The sequence below is a fragment of the Pogonomyrmex barbatus genome, unplaced genomic scaffold (genome assembly GCF_055798465.1).
Source record: "Pogonomyrmex barbatus isolate J1 unplaced genomic scaffold, ASM5579846v1 scaffold10, whole genome shotgun sequence".
NCBI lineage: Eukaryota > Metazoa > Arthropoda > Insecta > Hymenoptera > Formicidae > Pogonomyrmex > Pogonomyrmex barbatus.
In genome coordinates, this window is record NW_028297099.1 from 540369 (window position 1) to 559384 (window position 19016).

Genomic DNA, 19016 nt, shown 5'->3' on the forward strand with positions numbered 1-19016 from the left:
GCCACCGAGAGACGTTTTTAATAAATGAATAGTTTGCCGTCGGCCATGTTACAGATAACGATATTATTAAAAGTAATATTGATATAATCGTTTCTTTTATTACATAAAGTAATAAAGTTTTGTTATAACTACGAATTATTTTACAAATATGTATTATGATATTGAAATGCGCAAGTGCTGTGCTATTAATTAAATATGTTGAATAGAATAATAGATGGCATTCCTCGGTAGACAGGATATCAGTCTAATAATCTTTCCTTTTGAATTTATATTTATAAATTCAAGGCAGTTGTTTATATCACCATGTTATAAATCATGTTATTTTTAACGGACTTGTAACACAACTTAACACAAGCTTAAAGCTAAAGAATTATTTCCTCTTTAATGAATCGACGATCAAATTTGAAATTGTTTACTCATCTCCTTTTTCCTCCCAGAAAAATTCTTTTTATTACGAAAAATAAAAAGAATATTATCACTTTAGCCAAGAATCGATTCATGAATCACCTCCTATATTGCAATAAATATCACCACATCGAATGATTAAGATACCCAGGTGATTTTATATATATGTACATTATAAAATTTCTCACATCATACACACACACACACACAACACACACACACACACACACACACACACACACACACACACACGTGCGCACGCACGCGCGCGCGCGCTTTTGTAACAACTCTATATTTTGTCGATATCTAAATTTATTTGATTTTAACAATAAGATTAAAAAAAGGACTTCTTTAATTAGAAAAAACAAATAAAAATGATAATAAGGGCAATGGGAATCAAGCGCAGTAAATGAGGCGCAAATTATCCGTTAAATCCTATTTGTATTTTGTAAATTCTTCTTACATTCCAAACGTTTCGATTCCATTTTCGGATCATCCTCAGTAGATACATATATGCATGATAAGAATGATTTGAGGTCGTATTAGTTCATGACTTCTTCGCATCGATAAACGCAATAGTGCAATATCTCGAGGGCCTCTGTCCAAACAATTCCACAGCTGATGTAGAAGACACTGTATAATAAATATCATTTTAACTGTTTATGATATATTCACGAAATAAAGTTTTTTTAATGTGTCTAAAAATGAGAAGAACAAGGAACTGTTGGAGACTCACCTTGATGATATCGCCGATTATGACAATAACTTATACACAGAAGGAAATAAATACTGTATATTGCAATAGCATGGTCACAATTAAAAGAAATAAAAAAAAAATTTAAACAGAGATATAAGATAATAGTCGGTTAGTAAAAAAGAAAAGAAGTAAACACGTCTTAAGTCACACTGTTTCGAATCAATTATAAAAATGTAAAAAGATAAATAACGAGGATAAAAAGTTCAAAAGTGTTATGGAATGAATATGGTCACACGCTTACATATTACAAGGGTATACATATGGCTAAGAAAATCCATGTCTGTTTGCAAATTGATACCGTTTTTTTGTAGTGTGATGTGTAGCATTTCTAGAATTAATCGTTTGTTGCAATTTTTCTCCACATCCAGACTTTCACGTTAGCCCAATCGAAATCGTGTCCTGTGTACCTTGTAGTCAGTAATGACTGAATGTGTAGAGATATCCCACCTTATGTGACTTCGATGTTCATTGATTCTCGTTTTCAATTGTCCACTGGTCTGACCCACGTAAGATGCATCCCAATCAGTGCATTACAACTTGTAAATAACATTTTTTTTATCCGAAAGTGGAAGAGGATCTTTCTGTATCTTAATAAAATTGTTTAATCTATTGATACTGGCTAAAATGGCTAATTTGGTTTCTGTATCTTTTAATATATTTTTAAATTTTTTAGTGACATCTTTCACATAAGGTAGAGTAAATCACAGGGTTTTGTTATTACAATGTATGTTGTGTCGTCGTTATCGTGTTTTTTTCTTACCATTATAAATTAAAAATTTGATTCTATTGTTTTAATTGTTTTAAAAATAAAATCCAATGGGTAATCATTTTGTAAGAGCGTTTTAATCACGAAGTCAAAATTCTTCCCATGAAATTGTGGATGCGAGAGATAAAAAATCCTGTCTATACTCATGACCGTATCCCTCTTCTGTGAGATGGGATGCTGAGACATAAAATTTAAGTATCTACCCGAGAATGTTGATTTGTGGTACCAATTGAAGAATATAATAGTATTATTTTCAATGAAAAGAGATGTATCTAAGAAATTAATCTGGCTACCATCAATTTCCGAAGTAAATTGTAATCTCGGGTGTATTGAATTAAACTTCCCCGCAATATCATGGATGTGATCATCTGCCATTGCCATTAAAATATCGTCCACATATCTATAGAAAAAAGGTATACTAAAATCAAATGTCTCAAGCACTCCATTCTCTAAATCTTGCATTACTATATCAGCCACAATCGGAGAAAGTGGCGAACTCATGGATGTTCCGAAGTTCTGTTTATAAATCCGATCGTCAAAAATAAAAAAAGGTGGATTCTAAAATTAACAGAATCCAAAAATTCATCTTTTGGTATTTTACAATCCTTGGAGATAAAAACTCATCTGTTAGCTAAGCATTCAATCGCCAAATCAATCGGAATATTGGTAAATAAAGATACAACGTCTAACGATATTAATGAAAATTTATCTTCAACCTGATATTCAATAATTTTTTAACCAGTTCAAAACTGTTCTTTATGTAACTTTTACCCGTCGGAATCAATTTGGCAATGATCCTATTCAGGAAAGCAGCTAAATTGTAGAAAGGGCTGTCTATTGATGAAACTATTATTCGATTAACTTTATTTCGTGAATATATCATAAATGATATTCAAATGATTTTGATTATACAGTGTCTTCTACATCAACTGTAGAACTGCTTAGACAGAGGCCCTCGAGATATTGCACTATTGCGTTTATCGATGCGAAGAAGTCATGAACTAATATGATCTCAAACTATTCTTATCATGCATATATGTATCTATTGAGGATGATCCGAAAATGGAATCGAAACGTTTGAAATGTAAGAAGAATTTACAAAATACAAATAGGATTTAACGGATAATTTGCGCCTCATTTACTGCGCTTGACTCCCATTGCCCTTATTATCATTTTTATTTGATTAAGCTCTGAAATATAATATTACTTGATCAACTTTAACACTTTCGGAATGTCATAAGTAACTTAGATATTGATGAAATATGTTTCGGTCAACAATGATATTATACTTTACAAGCGTCGAATACACACGTTGATATACACGCGTATATACCTATATATATATATATATATATATATATATATATATATATATATATGTAATTGAAGGATAAATGTGAAAGAAAAAACATATTTTTAATAGTGAAATGTAATTTAAAGTACAATGTAATTTAAAAAAAATTAAAAAAACGCGAACATGAATTTTCATCTGTAGATTAAATACATTTCGTCATTGCTTTTAGTTTCATGTATTATTCAAGCAATGCAATAATTCACGTATGTTCGCGTATGTTTGTTTATCCGCTTACAGTGAATAATTTCATAACCTACCATCGCACCACCATATCAGCATATTCACATTGAAGGTGTTCTTGAAAAAGGAAGAAAGAGAGAGGAAGAGAATAATAACATTTCGCAAAATTATTATTTAAAAATGTGTGTATTTGTATCATACAGCTCGCTGCGACGAAAAAGCGAAATAGTGATTTCGAGAATTCGTGCTTAAATTTTAACAAAATTCCGTTCATTAATTCCGTTCATTACACACATTCCGTTTTATTACACACATGTTTTATGTAACATAATCTTGTCGATATAAAATTATTTTTGCATATACGTAACAAATCTTTAAAAAATATTTCTAAATCTTTAAAAAACTCTATAAATCTTTTAAAAATTTTTTAAACTTACGAAGATACAATAATATATAAATTACAAAACAAAATAGATATTTCTTTTCTCGAACATTTTATATCGGATACTTGATATTCTTATCGAAGAAAAGATAATAAAAGATATCCACTGTTAAACAAAATAGAAATATAAATTACATATTTTAGAGAAAATAAAGCGTATAATTATTTCAGTACCAAATTTAGATTTTTTTTTTCTTTATTATTTTGTTTCTTTGAAAATTATGTGAAAAGAGTGCTATAATAAAATAGTTGACAAACTTTTATAACTTTTTTTTCTTGAAATAAGAAAAATATAAGTTACATCACTGTTCCATTTCACTGTTTACATTTTTTATGGAATTGAATCTCATTGTTCGTGTAGCCGATTGTTTTTGGTCAGAATTTTTTTTGATACGTTGTTTTATGTCATCGACTATGAAGATAAAAAATTTTTCTGGAACCGATATTTAATCCAATTTACTTATCCAATAACATGTTTAATAGGGATTATTTTAGACAAATCTTTTTAATGCATTATTCAAGAGTCATAATGTGAAAAGTAATAAAATTACAGTGATAAGGAATAAATATTTAAATTAGTATTTTAGATATTTTTATGTTGGAATAAATGTAAAGTGTTTCTGGATAGATTTTAAATGGCAATGCGACATATGTGGATGACGATTGTTGCAAACAATGCTGTTTAATTAACTGTAAGCCTCCAAACGTAATTATGCATATAATTATGTTTGAATTCAGATTCAACAGATTTGCCGCGTGACAGAAATAGAAATACATTGTGTCAAATAATAATTCCGTTTCAAGTGTTGAATTATGTTTTATATATATATATATATATATATCTCTAATTTTTTTTACAAAGAAATGAACTCGCCTTAATTTCTCTAAAAGATGCAAATTAAAAATTCAAATTAACTTGTTCTCTAAACATTTTAAACGTTAGATAATTTTTAGTAGTTTTGCGATCTTTAATATAGATACTCATCTTGGGTTTGTTTCTCATCTCCTTTAGAGATTTTTCGTGGTAAACGTAATTCTCGACGTTTAGAAACACTTCAACTTGTGATTAGCATAATCACTATGGAACTATTGGTAATTCGTATGCGATCGATCAGTTATGAGACTAATTCGCGGGCTATAGACAGGTGTTACCGATCGATAACTGCTTTGCCACTGCGGTTTTATCGCAGTGATATAGTCTACACTTTGTTTTACATTACATTTATCAAATTAGTTATGATGACTAATGTTTTTTATTTGTTTGTTTGATATGTGATATAGCACATGCAAAGATTATATCATTATATACTTGCGACAAGATGCCTTAATTAAGCGTTGCGTCACAAAAGCTAATCAGCATTAAAACATCATCTGTGAAGTCGTCTGTTTGGTTTTTTTCGAAACCTTAAACTTTCTTCTTTTATCTTGTAAATTTTCTAAGCTTAGATAAATTTATACTTCTATGTACTTGCATGTTTTATTCATACATATATACAACGTAAATTTATTAAGGTTTAAGCAGCTATATCACGTGGATATTTCTGTTATACACGAATGTTCCGTACGTGTAAGCATTCCGTTATATCCAATTTCTGATGTAATCTTTTTCTTGTTATATAGGTATTACTTGAATTTGCGTGTATTTGTGCTTGGATAGGATAATGAAGCTGGAGCTAGATAAAAACAGATTTAAAAAAACCAATTTAACGGATTGGAATATATCCAATCCGTTGTAGAATAAATATTGATGCAATATACTACAATAATTTTCCAGTTCAGTCGCATTGACTGATATAAATACATACGAATGCACGCACGTGTATATTTTTACACGCTTCGTCAGCGCGCAATTGCAAAATGTTAATTGATCGATATTGCTAAATTTTTCTATTGTTTTTTTTTTTTTTTTTTTTTCCTTTGAAATTCCAGTCGCATCTCCACCGGACAGACGAGTCACGAGAGACGATATCGGCGTGGCTTCGGCTGGTATAGCGGTGAACAATGCGGCTACTACCGGCTGCAGCAGCGCGAGCGGCGCAACGTCCTCGAGATCGCGCAATCCTTCCTCTTCTCCCGGTCGGAACGGCCAACTCTCCAGTAAGTTTTCGAGGTATTATTACCCACCGAAATACACTTCGATAGCTGGGCTTTATCTATTTACATATTCACAAAGTGCTATACATTTACCGACTTGCAATATTTGCAAGTATGCGCAAGTATACGTTTGTACGTACGTTTTTATCAAAAGTGAAATCAAAAGTGAATCTTTCCCTCTTTTCTTTTTTTGCCAGTAAAATATATCAATATTCGCATTGTTATGGTACCGTGTTTTACACACTGGTGAATTGGTATATTTGATAAAACAATTACGTGAATTGATAAAACAAAAAAGCTCGATGTATTTCTATTTTCGATTTTAAAATTATTTTCTCGAATGATAATAATTTGTCAAATATAAAAAAGTTATATGTATATGTAGTACATATTATATTATTATTAATTAGAGTTTCTATAAATTTTTTTCTATTTTGTGAAATATTTTAATATTAAGTTACCGTTCCCGGCTCTTTGAATTGTCTTTTTGACTCGGCATGTCCTTCCGTTTAAGCGTACTGATCAAGGCTATTACGCTGTATGTTTTCATTGTGTTTCAGAACAGGGCACTTTGACGATAGTACGCCGAAGTTCTGGCAAAAGCAAAAGCATCAGCGGTGGCAATTTCGAAAGTTCTCCACCACCGCACAACCCTGACGCTTCATATTTATCGAGTCAATCCGTCGATCTCGAGGAGATTCTAGATAATGTCGATCTCACAACGGATTCGCTTCCTGCCGTTGATACTCCCGACGCGTGTGACAAAGCTGCCCTCAGGTATCATATCCCGATATTGATGTCACTTGGTGAAAAATACAACACTTTAGATTTAGATAAAGATTTACAAAAAATATATACGTATATACGTAAATAATCTGTTTCTGATTGCGAGTTGACAATAAAAGATGCCATTCTCTGGTAGTCATATATCATTTTTATATCAATTGCGTATTAATAATTACTTTAATTGAACTTTAACATAAATTTCTGTGTAATATTTTGTCTTTCTTAAATAACGTTACTCTAAATACTTGATTTAACGTGAGATTCGAATTTCGCGAGAAAATATTCGTTTCTTTGATCCTCCAAGAGTTAAATAGAATTGCGTTTGCAATCTCGAGTTGTCGCGCAATTATTGGAAAGCGATTGGAAACGAACGTCTAGTTTAGAAGATACGTTATTGGCGCACAGGAAACGACTCCGAGATACTCTCTTTTGCAGATTGAGGTGTTTATTGAGGCAGCTACAACATGGGGAGATATCCGCCGAATTACTTCAACGAAACTTGCTCTACGCAGCTCGCGTGCTCGAGGCTGTTTTCATCGACGAAACCAAGTAAGTTTCTTTTATCATGTGAAAGTTTCAAGCCTTTTCGTAAACGAAAACAACAAAAAGTTTCTATCGTTACTTATTAATCGTTACCTGCGACTATTTCAAATACTGTTTTTTTTTATCGAAATTTGCAGGCCCTGCCAGCACTCTATCTTGCGATTAATAATGATTCTCTTTCGTAACCACTATCGATAATTGTTGAGAATAACATAATAACCTGACATCTAATAAGAAGGTGATTGAGTTGAAGATGTTTTATAATTTGTTAATGCGGCATTAATGCAGCATTTGTGCGTCAATATCGGACGTATACACGAATTTGTGTGTAGACAATCATTGTGTGTTTTACGTGATGATGAGTAACGTTAATCGATTTGATTATATCATGAAGACATGACATGACGTTTGCATTGTTGACTGCGATTAATTATCTATTTCATTACTATAGAGTCGCAGCGTGATCTTTAACACGACACGATCTCTTTCCATTTGCTAAGTGCAATTTGGATTCAATGTTCCTTGGTTTTGTAATATTCGTTTTCGCGATGCGTCGTGCCGGATAAAACTCACAATCCCCCCTGTTCAATTATCGGATGATCAGAGATCCAGTTAGCTATTAAGAACAAAGACCATTTTCCATATGAATGCGAGCGAGATTAAATATAGCTGATAAATCTTTACGCTTGACATAAGAGCGTTGACATTCTTTTTTTTTTTTTTTTTTTTTTTTGATCGCACGTAATCACAACGATCCAGGATCTCTTTTTGCCAGGATTTCTGTGGATTCGCCAAAGAGAAGCCACAGAATGTCGATATCTCTTTAACTCAATGATTTTAGAGCACTGTCTCGTAAACCAGGGGTCGTGAGTTCAATCCTCACAGGAGGCAAGTGAATTTTTGTTTTTAACATGATTTTCCATTTTATAACTTGTTTCGTACGCGTAATGTGCGTGAAGATACGCATTAAAAAACCTACACCTTTTTGACAATCAATGATCTTGATCTCTTGAATTATTTACATAATCAGTACATCATCTCAGCATGATCTCAAATTTCTATGCCTGATGATCTCTGTTATCATATACTTTTGCAACGCACATTTGTACACTCAAATTTATATCGTACGATTTAAATAAATATAAAAGTTTGTTCTGTTTTTTAGTTTATTTTTCTAACATTGTCGAAATGTTATTTATGGCTATATATTATTCGAGCATCGCGCACACGACGAGATATATCTTTGTGCGAGATATATACTTGTGCATCGTGTGCAAAAGTAGCACGCAGCTGGCCACTTGCACATATCTCTTTATACACATCTCTACGTCCGAAGAGTATCGAAAAGTTTTTGAATTGAAGATTTCGTCGCTTGAACCTAAATGCTTAATCTCTTTTCTAATTTTTTGCTCACGCAAGTACGATCGTGTGCAAGAAAAATGCGATGAGCTCGCTTATATATCCCGCAGTCTTTTATTTCAGCAGTGACACTATGCAGCCGTAAAGCACGACGCATCGAACGTACTCTGTTATATTCTACTATACTCTGTTATATTCGACTTTATTGCTACGTATAGTAGAGCGAGAAGAATCATCGATGAGAATGCAGCAGAATACAGTCGTAGCGGTGATATTAAAATTACAAGAAAAAAGGAAAAAGAAACGAAAGAAAAAATTGTAATCTTGTATTATTCTAATCTTTTTTTACACATGAACTAACAAGCACTACCGCAGGGTGAGTTCAGGCGGGAATGAGTGCGCTCGATCATCACGTAGGGGGGCGGGCCTGACGTCTTCATCCCTAGGGGGGCGGCTTGGACTCGGACGGACCACAGGGCCACGCGGTGATAACCCAGAAAACGGAAGCTTCGCACCCCCGTATGGGCAAGGTTGCGAAACATTCACATTTCCAACCTCCCTTATGACTTCACGTTTGATTCCATATGACATGATCCTCCTCCGACTCTCCTTCGTTTTCTGCTTTCCCCATCTGCCGATTTTCACCGCAGTCCGTACCGTATCGTATCCGTGCCGTCGACGTTCTTTGTCGTCCTCTTTGTCGAACGATAGGTTCGTTCTCCACGCTCGTCTCGAGAGACGAAGATATATATATATATATATATTCCATCTTCTCTCTCTCCTCTCTCTCTCTCTCCTTCTCTCTCTCTCTCTCTCTCTCTCTCTCTCTTCTCTCTCTCTCTCACTCTCTCTCTCCTCTCTCTCTCTCTCTCTCTCCCTCTCTCTCTCTCTCTCTCTCTCTCTCTCTCTCTCTCTCTCTCTCTCTCTCTCTCTCCTCTCTCTCCCTTCTCTCTCTCTCTCTCTCTCTCTCCACTCTCTCTCTCCTCTCCTCTCTCTCTCTCTCTCTTCCCCCTCTCTCTCTCTCTCTCTTCCCCCTTCTCTCCCTCTCTCTTCCCCCTCTCCTCCTTCTCTCTCTCCCCCTTCTCTCCCTCTCTCTTCCCCCTTCTCTCCCTCTCTTCCCCCTTCTCTCTCTCTCTCTCCTTCTCTCCCCTCTCTCTCTCTCCTCTCTCTCTCTCTTCATCTCTCTCTCTCTCTCTCTCTCTCTCTCTCGAAGACGATCGTCGAATATCGCGATGGTGAGCGACAATCATAAATTTCATCTATAATACGTATTAATATCCAATGAATATTTTATGATATTTAAAATATTACGACATTAATGAATGGATCTCTAAAATGGAAGATCTCTAAATATTTCTTATAATTCGGAACGTTACTTTTAGCATCCAATTGATATTTTGTTTCTATGTTTTAATTATTTAAAGTATACAAGGTTAACAAGATGAACAATAATGAATTAATACAATTCTTGATTATAAACGAATAAAATTCCATCAATTTATCTGTTTTTGTTGTTATAAATAATATTCTTAAATAATTAGAATTGACAACTGTCGCCAAATGTCAAAATGTTACAGTTTCATATCGAGTATCGAGGGGAGATAAGAATCGTTTAACTTGAAAATATGAAAGATTTATTATTAATAATTGGAATAATTTAAAATTATAGTAAAAGTCTCAATATTAATCACAAACTATTATTTTAATTATTTGTTATATGCGATTCGCAAGACTATACTGAGATTGAAAGACTTTGAGAGAACTATTAAAACGAATAAAAATTTGATATAGTCAAATAGATATTTTGCAATAAAATCTTTTATTTGTTTTTCGATATTTTATTTTATATGACATTTAATATTTTATATACATATTTTATTATTTGCTCTATATTGCTCGTTTCTCAGTATTCAATCAATCGCTAATGTCAATCTGCCAATATTCATCACTGTCCGATTTGAATTTTGCGTACGCGATTGACAACTAATCAGTGTCACGGAAAAGCGAGGACAATATTTTTCAATATAGATATACATACATATGTCGAGCTATTACAAATTGAATAAAAAAAATCATTAAAATTATTACAATTAACGCTAGATTAATTTTAAGTTAACAAACTTTGATCTTATGTTTTATGTTTTTATTTCTACGATATTAAGAGATTCTTTTTCATGAAGAATTTATGTTGTCGCTCTCCTCTGAAAAATGTCATATAATAAATTATAAATAAGTAAATAGAACGTGTCAACATTTCTTAATCTTTTAATAGATAGTTTTTTCGAACGTTTCTAGATTAGTTTATGTGCACAAAATTGAAACGCATAAAATAGCTATGCGTTTTGTCTTTAAGCTTTTTTTTAATAGTTCAAAAATTTAACTTAATTTTGATAGTTTATGATACAAACAAATTAGCATGTTTTTATACATGGTTACGTAGTAGACGATTCTCTTAGAAAATACCACTAAAGACATTACATACATTCGTCACTCCTTTAAGATTATCGATATATATTAGTATAATTAATGCGCGATTGAATTTTTATATATGTTACATATGAATGAATATATAAAAATATCAATTATTTTTAATTTGTATTCAATTATAAAAATCTGGATTTATTAAAATATTTTACTTTTTTCGCAACACGCAAATTTGAGTAAACAATCGAATGTGTGGCGTTAAAAACTAAAAACTAGAAATTAAAAATTATAAATTCTCATTAATAGCTGTGGTTATAGTCATGAATTCATACTTATTTATCAATTTATTTATTTATTTCTATATCTCGTGTGAGATCGTTGAGTTTAATTGAGAGGTTAAATCGACAAGAGAGGAATAATCGACTAGGAGGATTAAATGAACTTTCAGTCACAGCATGGGAACGTTACTCTTGCCTCTCTTTCTCTCTCTCTCTCTCTCTCTCTCTCTCCCTATTTCTAGTTTATTTTTCTCCTAGACTCCTTCTAGGTGTAACCTGCTCAATTTGTTGGACGCATCTGCCTGCCGTGCAACATGCATCATTCTCACGATAATCAACCGTGTTTCCTACTGATTTGCACTACTCTTACCCGAAAGAAGTGCATGTACATACATACATATGTAGGACGTTTATCACCGGACGGCAATCTCAAGCATCTCCTGTAAATCTATCGTGCCATAGGTGTGTATGCGTGTGTTTGTGTGTGGGAGTGACTCGAAAAACTGCGAGAATGATTACGAGGATAGTTCGAAATTATCTTCGACCAGGGCAAATGATACCGAAGAGCAACGAAAAAGAAGGAATATTTTCAAGTCACCCTACGCTGCAGGCATGCAGGGATGTTTGCTTGGATGTAGCAAGACGCTTAGATCAATGTGAAACCTTTTAATGTGATATATGTTTTTTCTTCGTATTTCACATTATAGAGATACTGAACGTGTGGAGTCAACCGCCACGTGTCGTCTGGGTATACATCGTAGGTTCGTTTATCTCAAAATTTTCATTTTCAAGTGCAGATCGCGAAAACATATACGAGACTACGTCTTTTGCACTCTACAATTTAGAGCTTGGTGCCATCCAGCTCTTTTTGCATGAAAAATTGCTCGCTAACGTGCGCTCAAACTCTATACGTATATTACGATGAGACTTTCTTCATATTTACTTTCCAGGACCTACGTTCTTTTACATTATGAATATTATAGATTGAATTAAAATTAAAGAGATGATTATTTTAATGATTTTAATGATAATCATGGAATTAATTAATAAAATTGACTGAATTTCTAAATAGTATGATGAATTAAACTTCTAAAATCTAAAAAAATAAAAGAAACGTTATATTGCAATTTTAATTTCGAACACTGATTTTCTTTATTGCAAATTCGATATAAGATTAATTTGTCAATATATTTGGATTTAAATACTTATATATATTTGAATAAATTATTTGTATATACATATACAAATTTGAATATATTAAATATTACACACGCACGCACGCACGCACGCACGCATGCACGCACGCGCGCGCGCGCGCGCGCACACACACACACACACACACACACACACACTTTAATATATTTAATTAAAATTAAAATAATTAGATAATTGCACAAAATAATATATGCATTAAGGAAAAGATCGATTTGAAAGTTATAACATAGAAAGAACTGTGCATGCGTGTTTATAATGGTTCTGAGACACTTTACATATATAAAATACATAATTTTTGGCGTATAATGCGCATGACTATATGAAGCTTATTTGCGCACAATTAAATCTACTTATCCAACATTATTTACAACATTAATTACATTACTTATACTATACTAATTGTTTAATTATTTACGAAACATTTCGCATACTAATGCATACTAATTGTCTTTTTATTACCTTTAATTAATTGTGTAATTGTCATTGTCCCTAATATCAATTTAAATTTTCACACTTGCTCACTAGTAATGATTTCTAGATGTTCTGTATTTGCACTCAAAATCGGTATGTCGAAAATACACTTTTCAAGCAAAATCGCGATATATCTGTATTTGTAGCTATTACTGTGTACGCTGTTATTACGGTCACATTAATGTTGGCACTGAGAAACACTTTCGAAATTATTTGGCAAGATGACTGTCGCAGAGCTTCGCTCAAGTTTGCTAAATCACTGCTGCGATCTGTGCATCGAATTAGATTTAAAATCAAAGAGATACGAAACATGCTCGAAAAATCACAGCGATTCATTTAAACTTTAATTTTCACACAAATCCTTATTCCCATTTCACTCACTTTTTTCAACTCAATATTCCCCTTCAATTCATATACTCTTATAACTCGCACACTTAATTTCCTCACTCAGACAACGTAATTAGTATAACCTTACCTTAAGTTAAATTACGTACCGATACTTTAATATTTTATTTAATTAGAGCGTGAATTTTAATAAATGAGTTAGGATTACGATGAAGTAGAACAGAATAGACTTTTGATGCATTTGGAATATTATATCTAACATAGGACAACCTAATATTTAAAACTATTAAAAACCACTTTAATAAAATATTAAAAAGTTTGTTCTTGAAATATTCTTTTGTTAATCTAAACATTCTGTATGTGCACATCACATTTTTGTTTATAGGATTATATGATATAACGTAGAATATATATTAATTGTATTTCGGATGTAATCGCAATTTCGCAATTCGTTAATTACTTTTGCGATTTGCAAACGACAAAGAATTTTATCGCACATGGAATTTATTCGCGAATTATTGCGTTACAATCTTTCAGACGAACAAATAATCATTTTTGGCAATGTATAAAATTATAACAATTGTCATATTGTACTTTATATGAGAAAAACATAGTAAACATAGTAAAATATTGACTCAAATTACGTGAATAGAAATAACGTAACGTAATGGATGAATATGAAAAAATGTACTAGTTCTATCCGCACTTACAATGATAGAGCGATTCAAAATTTTAATGATTTGAAACGAGTTAGCACGATGCTTAGCTTTTTGAGAATATTGAGTATATCTCGACTCGATACTCTGTCGTGCATAACGAAGATAGGCATTCTGTTCGTGTTAATTCGTCGTTGATGTATAACGTCACTTTTCGACAATCTTCTCCTATAGGCGACTAGCAGATGAAGATGACGAGTTGTCGGAAGTTCAACCAGACGCAGTACCACCGGAAGTGCGCGAATGGCTGGCATCGACTTTCACCAGGCAGCTCGCTACTACTAGACGAAAGGCCGACGAGAAACCGAAATTCCGCTCGGTTGCTCATGCCATCAGAGCGGGCATATTCGTCGATCGGATGTATAGGAGAGTCATGAATACCGCCGTCATGCAATTTCCACCGGAAGTCGTGAAAGTACTTAAGGTAATCCGTTGGCCAGTCGCGACTAGACAGTATTCGTGTCTTTGTACTAGGCGCAATTTATTTTTAAGTACCGATATATAAATATAAATATTAAACTTACTTGTGTTTAAAAGTAGTACGCGGTATGTTTAACTTTTTATTTATATATTTACACATTTTTACTTATAGTTAGAAATTATCAGTATCTCGATTATCAGCTGAGAAAAGAGAATTTTAAATCCAATTTTTTTAAGTCTAATTATTATTGAAATGAAAACCAAGAGCTTTTAAAATGTTACGTTCAAATTGCTTCCTTTATCGTTTAAGACTTTAGACGATTGGTCGTTCGATGTGTTTTCCTTGAACGAGGCCGCTCTGGGCACGCCAGTGAAATATCTGGGCTATGACCTTCTCAATCGATATGGTATGATTCAGAAGTTTAAAGTACCTCCCGCAGTTTTGGAGTGCTTCCTCGGAAGAGTTGAGGAGGGTTATTGCAGGCATCGAAACCCCTACCACAACAATCTTCATGCTGCCGACGTTGCGCAAACGATGCATTACATTTTGTGTCAAACAGGTTTGATGGTAAATATCTTTTTTCTGAGAGAGAGAGACAGAGAGAGAGAGAGAGAGAGAGAGAGAGAGAGAGAGAGAGAGAGAGAGAACACTACTAATATATACTACTAATATATACTAATATGTACTAATATATACTGTACGCATACACGCACAGTTGTCTTTTGCGAGTCTTTTTATAAAGAGGCAATAAATATGTTTTTTAATTTTTGAGTGGTTGCATAATAAGTTTATAAGTTAATTTATAGCTATACTAATTAATTTACTTTTGTGCAAGTTTTATCAAATTTTCATTATTATTATGTATCATATAATAGGATACGTATGTATATAATATCTACGTACAGTATTAACGTGTATAAATATATAATATATTCCAAAAACAGAGTTAATGTAACTTCGTTTGGCGTTATCTCTTCATCTGAAAGAACAGAACTCGTGTGAGATGCGGCACAAATAATAGAAATAAGATCTTTATCGCTACGTTAAAACTTGATTTATTGATTAGTTCGATAAAAAGAAAATATCTCTCCCGCTCATTGTCAATTTGATATTTTGCTTTCTGGATTTCTTTAATGATTCTTTGTTTGATGCGATATATTTTGTTTACACGATATACATTAGATAGTTCTAGTCTGATAGATTGTTTATTACAGAATTGGCTAACCGATCTCGAGATTTTCGCCACTCTCGTGGCAGCGATTATTCACGATTACGAGCACACTGGGACCACAAACAATTTCCACGTAATGTCCGGTAGTGATACAGCGCTCCTGTATAATGACCGAGCCGTATTAGAAAATCATCACATCTCAGCCAGTTTCCGGTATGTGCAAATTCCGTTTTGCGATTGCCATTATTATTTCAAATCAGAGTTCGTAATTTATTATTCGAATTTTACATAATCTTATCTTCCAAAAAGTTTTATAAAAAATTTAATTAAAAGTATGGCAACATCTATTATAAGTACACATAATATAATTAAATCATCTTTTAAAATATTCCAAATGAATAATATTTTATTTTTTCCTTCCTTTGTTTTGAAAAGCTTTTTTTATTTAAAATATGATTTTGTATTCTTTAATAAAAAATCAGAATTTACACTTTTTATATGATAAATATGAATTTATAGAAATGACATTAATATCTTAATATGTAATATCAATGCTTCTTGGTATAATTGTATATTTTAGGATACTCAGGGAAGATGATTGTAATATACTGCAGAATTTATCGAGAGAGGAATTTCGAGAATTTCGATCACTCGTAATCGACATGGTTCTTGCCACCGACATGAGTTTTCATTTTCAACAATTAAAAAATATGAAGAATTTATTAAGTTTGGCAGAACCAAGCGTTGATAAGAGCAAAGCCGTTAGTTTGGTTCTTCATTGTTGCGATATTTCGCATCCCGCTAAGAGATGGGATCTTCATCATAGGTGAGACTCTTCGGAAACAATTAACAATGTAATGTTTGTGTATTTAATTTTAATAAATTTAGGTTTAATTATTTATTAAAAATTATCGAGATTGTAAAAGTTATGAAGACAGGAAATTATTTGTACAAAATTTCTATGTATATTTTTATATTTAACATGAAATGAAAATATTAAACAAATTAAAAATCTGTAAACCAATCAAGATTTCTTTCCTGTTGATCTATGTTCTAAGAAAAACAAGAATAAAATAATATATCATAATAATTTATAAATCATATTTTATTCTCGATGCATAGGTGGACGATGCAACTTCTTGAAGAGTTTTTCAGACAAGGAGATAAAGAGAGAGAACTTGGATTGCCATTTTCTCCTCTATGCGACCGCAATAATACGTTGGTAGCTGAATCTCAAATAGGATTCATAGAATTCATTGTCGAGCCTAGTATGCAAGTATGCAGTGATATGCTGGAAACCGTTCTCGCACCGCTCAATGTCAAGGATACCACAGACGAGTCCAGCAATGGTAAAAAACTTTAACTCATATGATGCTCATTTAATTTAATATTTAATTTAATATTATTTTAAGTAATTATGTGAGTGTTTTCTGAAATATTATTTTTTCATTAATAGATTAGTTGAATTATATCAATTAAGTATTGTTTTAAAGATCGATAAGTGTTTATCTGATGACGATGTTGCAGGCTCGGGAGGAGAAAATAGAAGATTTAAAATTGGCAAACCTTGGATCTCATGTCTCGCGGAAAATAAAAAGATCTGGAAGGAACAAGCAGTCTGCGGTATGTTTAAAGTTAAATTTATTTAGTTAATTATCTTAACAAAATTGTCAATTGTAATGAGTCAATGTTATATTTACAGATGCGGAAGCTAAAGCACAAAAAGAACAAGAACAAAAAGCCAGTAGTAATCGCGAGGATGGTGGAGGAGTGCAAGCTCCGGCTGAAGAATGAAAGATACATCGGACAATTGTATTTTTCAAGAATCTCTGTAACTTTAGATTACGAGGAAGTTCGTGATTCGATGGCACCTATCATAAGTTTACGGACTTTTTATTACGCTTACGAATGATAGCCAGGCGTCATTCGGTAGTACAAATAGAGATATGAATATTGTACACATTAGATGAGTGGAAACAAGATGATCTATACACAACATACACACACACACACACACACACACACACACACACACACACACACACACACACACACACAAATATGTTGAAGGATAATTTGTTTAGATTGATACCAAAGACCCAAATCAAGTATTTATCTTGCTATTCCTGTAGAATATGTATAGAATATATCTTATCCGATTGTTTTTTACATTTCTGTATGTACAATTTGAACTCATTATATTAGTTATGGCAGAGATAATCACCGTCGATGCTGCAATGATTAGACGTCATTTCTTGTTAGTTTTGAAGGCTTTGTAAAATTCACTTTTGTCAAATTTTCCAATCTTTAAGTGATATATTTTCGAGCGTTAATTTGACATCTTAAAATCATTTCAAATTATATAAATAAATGATTACGTGATCATAATATAAAATAAAAGAGAATCAACAAGAAAATAACATAAATTATGAATCTTGATTTGTTTATGATTATTTGATTACAAAAATATGATTACAAAAATAAGATGTGAATCACGCGCATATTCGTACTCTTGAATTAAACATTGACATAACAGCAGAGGTATATTGTCAAGATAAGGTTGTCGAGATAAAAATCACAAGTATGTTGTAGAAGACACATTTTGTAAAATGAAGAATCGAGCATTTTCATAGCATCAAATGACAACAGAACAACTTGTTGGCGATAACAAATTTAATAGGATTCTATTCATTAGAACATCCAAGTTATATATTTAATTTCTCTGGATGCTACATAAATAAACGTTATTTAAGAAGTTATTTTCCATTAAGAAGATTTGCCAATTTCTTGATACTGAAATTAAATTATACTTTTTCTGAAAAGCAGGATGTATCTAATTACTATTTTAAGTAGATAAATTAAACGATAATCAATATGTTTTTCAAATCCTAAAGAAAGTCTAGTGATAAAATGCAATATAAAATAGTTGACGACTAATATAAAAATTTTTAAATATTATAATTATCGACGGTGATTATGCAAAATTTGTATTTATCGATAAGAATCTCAGAAAATTAATGTAACGTTTTATTATTTCTTGACACGTACCGCACAAAAATATAAATATTGCACAAGATATTACATTTTTCTTGCAATCTTTTTCATTTTTTTTTTCTTTTTTTTACTGGAGATTCTTTGTGAATATTGATATCTTTAATGCGATTTTTGCAAATGCAGAATGCAAAATGTTACGATTATTTACAACGGGCTATTTGGAAAATTCGGAAACGATTTCTCTTCTTATTCACTTGCTTTTTAATTAATTGCGATAAAAAATAATCTATAGAAG

The 19016-nt window shown here is 32.2% G+C and overlaps 2 protein-coding genes across 2 annotated transcripts in view; both read left to right on the forward strand.

The window, feature by feature from the left end:
- Positions 1 to 7333, forward strand: part of LOC148937843 (uncharacterized) — a 60022-nt gene extending 52689 nt beyond the window's left edge. Inside the window, exons 3-5 of the mRNA XM_089070302.1 lie at positions 5834 to 6014; positions 6559 to 6775; positions 7220 to 7333. Coding sequence (XP_088926428.1) covers positions 5834 to 6014; positions 6559 to 6655 — 278 coding nt within the window. The 3' untranslated portion in view covers positions 6656 to 6775; positions 7220 to 7333. The remainder of the gene's footprint in view (positions 1 to 5833; positions 6015 to 6558; positions 6776 to 7219) is intronic.
- Positions 7334 to 12110: 4777 nt separating this feature from the next.
- Positions 12111 to 17790, forward strand: LOC105433696 (dual specificity calcium/calmodulin-dependent 3',5'-cyclic nucleotide phosphodiesterase 1-like). Its single transcript, XM_089085630.1, has 8 exons — positions 12111 to 12149; positions 14310 to 14559; positions 14866 to 15123; positions 15771 to 15940; positions 16308 to 16553; positions 16850 to 17076; positions 17255 to 17350; positions 17430 to 17790. The coding sequence occupies exons 2-8, from the start codon at positions 14494 to 14496 to the stop codon at positions 17519 to 17521; spliced, it is 1155 nt and encodes a 384-aa protein (XP_088941756.1). The 5' UTR covers positions 12111 to 12149; positions 14310 to 14493; the 3' UTR covers positions 17522 to 17790.
- Positions 17791 to 19016: the final 1226 nt, after the last annotated feature.

Excerpts from the sequence above, each read along its gene's own strand:
- LOC105433696 (XM_089085630.1), top strand. The coding sequence starts at position 14,494 with ATGTATAGGAGAGTCATGAATACCGCCGTCATGCAATTTCCACCGGAA. Across the intron at positions 16,554-16,849 it reads AGATGGGATCTTCATCATAG|GTGGACGATGCAACTTCTTG; the intron begins GTGAGACTCTTC and ends CTCGATGCATAG. Across the intron at positions 17,077-17,254 it reads CACAGACGAGTCCAGCAATG|GCTCGGGAGGAGAAAATAGA; the intron begins GTAAAAAACTTT and ends ACGATGTTGCAG.